Genomic DNA, 9,828 nt, shown 5'->3' on the forward strand with positions numbered 1-9,828 from the left:
ACATCTCTATTTCCCAATTTTATGAAGATTTGAAGTGGCTATTACCCTTCCTACAATTGTATTTCCTGGTATCCTTCCTCTACCGAGTTGTCCAATCGCACTGTGCATCACGTATTTCTTCGTATATACAAATATCTTGATTGAAAGTCTGTTCAGTAACTTTGATATTTATATTTTTTTTAAACAAGGTAATATAAATTTTAATGTTTTAATTGATTTTTTCAAAAACTGGTTTACAATATTGATGGCCTAATTTTTAAGGACCTCTATTACAAATAATTATTGAACCATTATTATGAAACAAATGGGGGGTTTGTTGTTTGGGGACCTGATGAGCTTAGATCGTCCTCCGGGCGGGAGGTGAGCAATCTACAGCAGCCCATGATTATATGCCATCACAATAGCAATAAGAGATAAGAAAGCTTAATTATATAAGTATGTAAATTCATTTGGTATCCAAGGTTTTAATAAGGTTTGGGGTAAAAATTGATGTAAGTTTTCTTTAAAAAATAAACATATTTATGACTTGAGACATATACCTGTAGGTTTTTCAAATTATTAAATTTGTTTCTGAGACTCGATGAAGTAAAATTTCAATTAAAGTCAATTTTAAGTGATCCTCTAATTTCTTCCAATACCAGGTTTTATCTAACCAACGTATCATAAAATATTGCCACTATCCAATCATAACAGAATTAAATGTATGTAATTATTTTTTTTAAATCCAATTGTAAGCATATAGTTTTATTAAAAAAATGTAAAAGAACTTATTGAAGTAAATTTGTAGTCAGCTGAAAATTTTGTTACTCTATGTGGTCCCATCTTAACATGCACTGGTAGATAATCTCAAGAAATATCAACTGTCAATTTAATACAACTCAGAGACTATTTAGGAATTATTGGATGTGAAAGGCAGACAAAACATAAAACCAATTAAAAAATGTATACTCCTTACAGAGTCAATATATAATCTCATAACAAACATTTACAAGAAGAGATAACACTAATTTATAGTATATACTTACAAGTTCATAAAGGTTCCTAAATATTTCTAAAAACCACAAAGAAAACAAATGTTTTATAAATTATTAAAAAATATAAAATGTATTTACTGCTGTTAGTCTTATACTAAAAATGGAATATAATACAAAGTCAAACAAATAATAGAATATCGATACAGAATGCTGACGGAATAAACATAAACAGAATTTATGTTCATTGAACATACAATGTTCCTTGAATTAGAACAGTTCATTGCAAATTTTAATAATTACTCAAGTAGTGGATTGGTACAAATATATTTAAAAAACAAAATGATAACTTAAGAATGAGATGTTCGAAACTTAAAATTAATTTGCAAAATTTACAAGAGCGAGGGGTTCAATAAATAATAACAACTTAATCTGAACAGGAAATCTTCCGTTCTTATAGAAACTTGGAAGAAATTTAAAAAAGTAAAAAAAAAAAAAAAAGTGTTCTCTTAAAGTCTAATCACTAAATTCACTATCATTTCCTTTATCGCTATCTTCATCATCATCATATTGATATTTAATTGGTTTTCGTGATCGTCCTACGGACTGTCTTGCAGGAGGGGCTTCAACCATTTCAATATCGTCCTCGCCATCTGATGCTGAAGCCTTCTTCTTCTTGGACTAAAAATAAAAGTTAATTAAAGAATAGAAAATAGAACAAATATTTTTTTTGTTTAAATATTATTATTAACTTAGCTTTAAAAAAATATAATTAATTAAATATTTTAAGATAAGTAATCAGTTTCTTTTATTTATCACCGTAACACTGGTTTAGTCAGATCAGAAAAAAGAACATCAACATATGTAGACTAAAATTTTTAAATCCGTTTTGAGGGCTCTTTTAGTATTTATCATCATATTTATACCACAAATGTCAAGGCATCCAATAATTGATTGAAAGCTAGCTATCCTCAACAACTTCCAAAAAATTTTAGTTGAGCCAGTTTTAACTTAACATTTTATGGATCTCCCTCCTAAACTTCATAAGCCATTATCCTATGCTATTTTACTTACTTTCAAATCCTTTCTTTTCCTTCTTCTAATCAGATAGGATAAAAAGTGAAAAACAAAACATCTTACTACTACTATAAAAGATAAGTTGGGGTAAAGTAGAAAAGATAAGTAGTTCTTAAACCAGTAGTTGTAGCCATCTGTGCTCCTATTCATGTTTTTAATGCCCTTCCTTCTTTCATAAGAAAGATTTTTCTAAATATTTATTGTGAAAAAGTGATAAAATTAAAACTTAATGAAACATGACATTAAGTAAACCTCATTTTATTTCTAGGGTTATCATCTTAACTTTCTTATGAACTAAACTTTAATTATATTGTATTAACTTTAATAAAGGCTTAGGCGTTATCATTTGTAGCTGTATTTTTTAATATGTATAATAAATATTATTCTCATTTTAAGTGTTAGGCCATTGCACCTCATTTTTATTAAACAAAACTGTATTCCATCTATCCAGGACATATCTGCTATAGATGGACGTTACTATTTTTTTTAAACACATATACCTACCCTATCTTCTATTTTACTAAACCACTAAATAAGTGTATGCAATTGTGTGAAGTTTGAAGTAGCATAGTCAAGAGCCACAAATGCCTAGGTTAGATGGAATTTATTTTTTTTAAAAACCTGGACCATCTATTCCGGGCAAACCCTATCTTTATTTAAAATAAAATGCTTAGTTTATATGTTTTCATCTTCTTTCTTTTAAGTGCTTTTAACATTTAGAACTAACTTGAATAATCATTACACCCTTTAATTGTAGCATAGAGACTAACCATATTAACTTATAATTATTCTTGATGAGTAACAGCTCCAATTTATTATGAATATAACTTACTTTTGACTTGATCGGAGAAGAAAACATATCATCTGAATCTGAATCTCCATCAGAATTCTTCTTTTTTGGTCGTTTTGTTGACTTCTTTTCAGTAGGTTTCTTCTTTTCACTTGACGTCGCTCTTTTCACTGGAGCTTTCTTTTCCGCAGGGGCTTTCTTTGGTTTTGCTTTTTTGGCTAAAAAAAAATTAAAAACAAATAAATAATGCCTCAGCCTAACAACAAATTTTGCATTTGAAGGAATAAAGTTGAATAAAAGTAAATCACTCATATAATACCTTTAGGCTTGGCGTCACCACCAGACTCATCGTCAGTAATAGCAATAGCATTCTTTTTGTTTTTGTTATTGAGGAGACTATCGAACAAGTCCTCAGTAGACTCTTCCAAATTTTCTTTACCTATAAATTATAAAAAATAAATAAAAGTTGTAAATAATTTATTCTCATTCAAATAATTGTACTTTATAACAATTAATAGTAAAGTTACTGAGATAAAGAAAAAAAAATCCAACTAAATTACTGATGTAATACAGTCATATTTGAAAATAATATATATTATTTCATCATAGATAAAATAAAAGCAAAAATTTATAACTTTGAGAAGTTTCATTGGTCTTTCAAAAATTAATAAAAATTGTGAACTAAACCAATGATTGCAAATAACCTGTAGAGGTTAATTTTTAAAAAGGTAGGGTTTAGAACAGCACAAAAATAAATAGTCTAGTTAGTGAAATTTGACATTTTTTCACCATTGTAGTTTTGCTTTTGGACTGAAAATATCACTAAAAATAAGCAAAAGATACCTAAAATTTTAGATATTCTAATTAAAATAAACACACATACACACACAATTGAGCTCTATACAATTTTTTTTTTTTAACTCAGTAACCTTAAATTTAGATGAGGAAAAACTTCATATTTTGGATACAAATTTTACAATCTTAAAAATAAGTATTATAGATATGGATATAATTTTACAAACAAGCCACAAAAAATTAATAATTAAAGCATATTGGTTGCTTTAATTATTCATTTTTTTAATCCTTTAATTTGAGAATATATAGGGTGTCACATGAAACATTTTCACCTATTATAACCTCTACAATTTTTGACCTGATTTTTTATGTCATAACAGTAGCATGTGGTAAATTTTTGGGGGGTAATATTAATTTTCTTCTTCCTTCAGTACAATAACTTCATAAGATAGAACATATACCATCGTTATATCCCAGCAAAAATAAAATTAAAATCCTAAAAACTGTAGTAGATATATATCTTCCAATGATTTAAATCCCCCCCCCCCTTCTCATAGGACGAGAAACAACAGTTTTTAAACTTTAAACATCTTTTTGAATGTTGAATTTTGTTAGATATTATTTTGCAGGAATAACTATATAAACATGAATTCAAGTTTCTTTTTCTCAATGCCAATCACCCACACTAATTTAACAGTTTAATAGATAGAACTAAATTTCTCATGCATGAAATTTTAAAAAAAAAAAAAATTGACATACTCGTAGCCTTTGAATTAAGTCCAATGTCATCATCACTACTTTCAGCAGCAGAAGAAAAAGCTTTAACTTCTTCTTTCTTTGTCTCCTCCTTTGGTTTCCTGTAAATAGTGAGAAATAAAAATTAATTACCTTGAATAAATTTAGTTAAAACGAATAAGAAATCATAACGTATCGACTGAAGATGAACTGAAAGGTCAGTCATTTCTCACTATTCAAAATATTCCTATGGGTTATACTTATATTTAACCTAAGTTATTGTCACGGTCCAGATTTTGTTTAACGTTTCATCGTTGTTTGTAAGTGAATATATATATGTAAATTAAGATGTCATAGGGGCTTCTATTACTTGGCACAGACTTCTTGGTTATATATGCTCCTTTAAGGGATATAATTAAGACAGTATAGAATATAAAAAACACAGTCAATATTCGGATCAAAGAATGGTATCCTGCTAGCAGTTTCTGTCAGTAAAAGTCGTAGTTGTTACTGAAATCAAGTAAAATATTAATGATTGTTTCTTAAATTAATAAGATGTACAGAACATGGCACACTGAAAGTTCAGAAATGATAGTGTAATTGTTTTCATTGAAACATTAACAAGTCTAGATTTTTGTGTAAACCATGTTAAAATTAAAGCGATTTCTACAAACACTCAGTTCAGAATTGACAATTTTTCTTCTTTACATTTAGCTGATAGCTTTAATTCACATTTAATATAAAAAATTTCTTTAATCATAATAAAAGTTGAAGAAAAACACTTACGGCACTACTTCTTCTTCACTATCAGAGAAAGCATCGCCATTCTTCTTAACTGACTTAAATGACTCAACAGAATTGTCATCATCATCAAAATTGAACTTCACATTGGAAGCTAGAAAACAAAGAATAAAAATAAATTAAAATAACAAAGATACAATAGAATTACTAATTTTTGAGATTGTGTAAACTTCATTATTTAAAATTAAATATAATAGTCAGAAAAATTACCAGCTTGTCTCCTTGGTCCCCTTCTTACAGGTGAATCTTCTGTAACTCTTGAAGAAACCTGAAATTCTTCATCACTAGCACCACCTTCAGATTCACTGTCTGTCCAAGGAGATTTTTTCTTGCCTTTACCTTTCCCAAAGTTTAATTTGGTTTGTTTTAACTCTGAAAAATGTATTAATCTGAATTAATATTTTTACTTCATCCAGGTTAATTAACTAAAGTTAAAAGAAAGTTATAATTGATCAATGGTAAAAACTTTTTATGTTTTATTCTTTAACTGGCTTCTCACAGTACTACAAGAAATCAGATATATACAATAGGTTAAGACAATGCATTATCTCATCAATAATAGAATCTTTTTTCATCATTAAAAAAAAAAGTAATTGAATTACATGAAATCAAGTAGAAAAATCGCTGTAAATTGAAATATAGAACTATTAACTCTATATGAAACTAAAATAGTCTACTAAGAAATATCGGGTTATGAATAAATTAAAATACCTTTTTTAAAAATTTTAGAAAAAAAAACCAATTAAAATTTTTTAAAAATAAAAAGCTAACAATATGGAACCACAACAAAAGTTTATAATTAACAACGAAATAGATACCTTTCTTTTTCTCTTTCATTTTCTTGTCGATCAGGTTTGGCGAATTTCCAACTCTTGAAGCTACTGACTTTTGGGCCCCTTCTTCAATCATATCAAATTCATCTTTTTCACCATCTTTGTCTTTAGCCTTTCCTCTCTGTAACAGTAAAATTTAAACTAAGATTCTTTTTCTGATGTCATGAAATTTTGGTAAAGTGTAGTTGCAAGGTATTGTAATCATATCGTGAATGAAAATACAACTTTTATTTAAAAATAATTATTTCTAAATAATTTTTTTTTTCAGACTAAAAGATAATAAATTAAAAGTTGGAAAATTGATTCCTTAAATCAATGGAAAGTTATTTGAAGCAGTAAATTAATAAAATGAAAACAAAGAAATAAAATCACTTACTCCCGTAAGTCCTTTGAGTTTACGGTCCTTCAATCGAGTGGCTGCTTCTGCTTTCTTTTTAATATCGGCTCCAATCTCGGGAGCTATCCTCCGAGCTGTGGGTGATGGGAATGTGTCGGCCTGTGGAGCTCCTCCTTTCTTTTTCCTACCTTTTTCCTTTGTATTGGAACCAACTTTAAGAGAGGCCATTTCTTCCTGCCTTTCTTTTTCTTCTACTTCATCCAACTATAATAAAATAAAACAGTTTATTATTACAATTAAATAATGAATTTCAAAGCAAGATCATGGACATAATTATAGAGGAAAAATAGAACCAGTAAGACATTTTATATCTTAACCACTAAATAATGAGAAAAATAAAAAATACTTCCACATGAATGACAGGCTAATAAGAAATACAAATTTAAATTATAAAACTATCAGGTCACATTATGTTGTATGCATACTTGGTTTATTTAGAACATATTATTAATTTAATTTTCCAGTTCCTTGCTGAAGGTCTGTGTATATTATTTGGAATTTTACAAAATAACAGTAATTTCAATAATGCTCAGTGAAAAATTTGTATCTAAACACACATCACGTTTTACTCACTCTTATTTCCCCTAAACTGAACTTTTCTAGAAGTAAGTTGGCTGAAGATTTACTAACTCCGTTGTAGGGAGGGGATATTAGATATTTTTTTAATTTTAAGTAAACACAATTATCTAATAGTTTCATTTATGGAGGATAGGTATTATTCCAAGGTACCACTGAACCATAGAACAACTCATAGTTTAATGAAAAGAAGAAATTGGTGGATGAATCACCTGGAATTAACTTAAAATAGTTAATTTCTAAATGGACACATCTACAGTCCTAATTAATTAGCCTTTGATTTGTTTTGAAAAAAAAATAAAAAAATAGAAAACACTTTAACACTACTCAACCAATCTACACCAAACAGCAATGGTTTAGGGCTCTAAAAACTGCACCACAGGACACAAACCAGAGATATAAAATAAAATGTTTGAAATTTTTTTTTCTTTTTTTGAAACCAATATTTCGCCCTTTTAAGGGTATTAAATTTAACTTTTGTTAATGTAGGTTAAAAGAACAAACATTCAGCTTTCCAACGGTTCTAATAACATAGGATTAAATGCAGAGTATTTATGAACAATAGTCAATGGAAGGAAAAAAAATTCCTCTTAATAAATCAAGGTGAAAATTTTTTAATTTCTTTGAAAAATAGCAATTAGAAGTTTGATAAAACACTGAAAACGATATGATTTGCTTTTTCCTAAAAATAAATGTTGACCTACTTTACCCTAAGTCACATCATGTTTATTTGATTATAATAAATAAAATTTAATAGTTATTAATATACTATTTAGTTGAATTTTTAAAGAATAAATCTTTTTGTGAAATCAGTGATATATTTCTTATTCTTTGGAAAGACAAATCGATTAGTATATAATAACTGTGAAAAAAAGTACACATTCTGAGCTAGGGACCAAAAACGTCTAATTTTGTTGATAACTTTTTTTCTAAAGATAAATTGGAAATTACAGTATCTTTAAACCTTCTCATGGCGACAGTGAACATTTTGACAAAACAGCAAGTTAAATCAATTCAGTAATTCAAAAAGTTTATCCTATACAGAGATTTGACTATTCCACACACACACACACACACACACACACATATATATTGTTAATCAGCTGTATTATTGAGGGTTGAGCTTTTAAGAGATTCAGTTTAAGCAGCTAGATAAAAAATACTTGCCAACTTACCATAAAAAAAAATTTAATATCTAAATAACTTAATGCAAAATTAAACATATTTAATAACGTAAATAAAGTATCGACATTTACCTTTTCTGACAATACTTGTAGATCATCCATCCAAAGTTCACCAGGTGTTTTCATCTTGAGAGCTTCGAGCTCTGCTACTTTGGCGTTCTTCTTGTTGATTAATTCTTCCTTCTTTTCAAGAGTAAGTGTCCACATGGTCATACCAAGTAGATAATCAAAATCAGGACCTCCTTCTGGTACTGCCACAAAGGCAGCAGCGGCAACAGCTTCTTCATCGGCAGGGACTTCCTTTTCTTCTTCATCCTTTAAAACAAAATATAAGTAGCAATATAATAGAACAAATTTAGTTGAAAAAATCAGACATATTCTACTACATAAATAATTACTGAAAAAAGACAATGATCTAGTATCATGTCAATATAATATAATTATATTATATATATTATAATATTGTATTGAATATACTTAATAATTTTTGAGATAATACTATCACTTTTGAGTAAATTAAAGTAATGTTTTCAATAGGGAGAAGTAACCATGAAAAATAGATTAATGAAGTTTTTTTTTTTTTTATTAAATAAAATAACTTGTGGCTTAATATCACCAAACAAGTTAACACTTAAAAAAGAAACTATTTAATCTCAATATGAGAACTACTAGGAGAAAGGAATAACCAGTAGTTCCAAACCATTAGTGACAACTGATTTGGTAGGCCTCATTTCTATTAAAAGCTGTTAAACCAACTTTATAAAAATTAAATTCAACAATAATTTGAACCTGTTACTATTTTTTTAAATATTTTTATTTCTAAGAATAAAGATACAAGTAAAAATGACTTACCATGTTCCCTTGTTTGACCTGCTGCGCTTTCCAGGTTTTTACAGGGTCAGAGGCATAATTATTCTTCACTAATTCATCAATCATTTTAGCCTTTTTCTTGTTTTCAATAATGAGTGTACCATTACACTTCTCTACAATAAACCTATTTAAATAAAAATATGTTACATATATTAATGACCACTAAACAGCATTCAGTGAAAGATATGCATAACTGTAAACACAATTATTCAGCAATTTCATAATTTGGAAGTAATTTAAGAAAAAAAAGGATATCAACAGTACTATTCTTTAAAATCCAGCAAGTGTCCATCCAGTTCATTAAGAATGACTAGATTAAATGTTAAAACAGCACTGATACAAACTTTCAACAAGACGCCATATTAACTGATTTGAGCAAGAGATGGTTGGGGATACAGTCAATGAAGAACACAAGTAAGTAAAAGTATTATTAGTATTATTATACGTTAAAAGTATTATTATACTACTTCGGCCAGAATTTCAGGCCTTTATCGGGGATAACAACCAAAATGATTAAAAGGAATTACAGAATAATTAAAAAATAATAGAAAATACAGATACATAAAAAGGGTTGAAAGAAAATTTATAGGCTATGGATTATAAAAATATAAAGGATATATGAGAATCATTAATATTAAAATAAAAAAGGGAAAAGAACATGAAAATAATATACTTATGAAAAATCTAGTAATATCTTAATAGTAATCTAGTAGACAATAATTAGACGTGGGTAAGGAAGAAAGAATAAGAAAAGAGCAGAGAATGGAGAAAAGGAGTAAAAAGACAAAAAAAAAGCCAT

At 27.9% G+C, this 9,828-nt stretch overlaps 1 protein-coding gene across 2 annotated transcripts in view; it reads right to left on the reverse strand.

The window, feature by feature from the left end:
* Window positions 1-933: 933 nt before the first annotated feature.
* The window catches only part of Top2 (topoisomerase 2), a 24,931-nt gene continuing 16,036 nt past the window's right edge, over window positions 934-9,828 (reverse strand). For both annotated transcript variants that reach the window (XM_014431006.3, XM_014431005.3), the window contains exons 19-28: window positions 9,012-9,153; window positions 8,232-8,474; window positions 6,379-6,603; window positions 5,988-6,123; window positions 5,380-5,541; window positions 5,155-5,263; window positions 4,393-4,490; window positions 3,158-3,277; window positions 2,881-3,056; window positions 934-1,652 (exon numbers count right to left, since the gene is read on the reverse strand). In XM_014431006.3, coding sequence (XP_014286492.1) covers window positions 1,488-1,652; window positions 2,881-3,056; window positions 3,158-3,277; window positions 4,393-4,490; window positions 5,155-5,263; window positions 5,380-5,541; window positions 5,988-6,123; window positions 6,379-6,603; window positions 8,232-8,474; window positions 9,012-9,153 — 1,576 coding nt within the window. In that variant the 3' untranslated portion in view covers window positions 934-1,487. The remainder of the gene's footprint in view (window positions 1,653-2,880; window positions 3,057-3,157; window positions 3,278-4,392; window positions 4,491-5,154; window positions 5,264-5,379; window positions 5,542-5,987; window positions 6,124-6,378; window positions 6,604-8,231; window positions 8,475-9,011; window positions 9,154-9,828) is intronic.

This window comes from Halyomorpha halys, unplaced genomic scaffold (genome assembly GCF_000696795.3).
Source record: "Halyomorpha halys isolate HHAL.00 unplaced genomic scaffold, Hhal_1.1 Scaffold934.1, whole genome shotgun sequence".
Classification (NCBI taxonomy): Eukaryota; Metazoa; Arthropoda; class Insecta; order Hemiptera; family Pentatomidae; genus Halyomorpha; species Halyomorpha halys.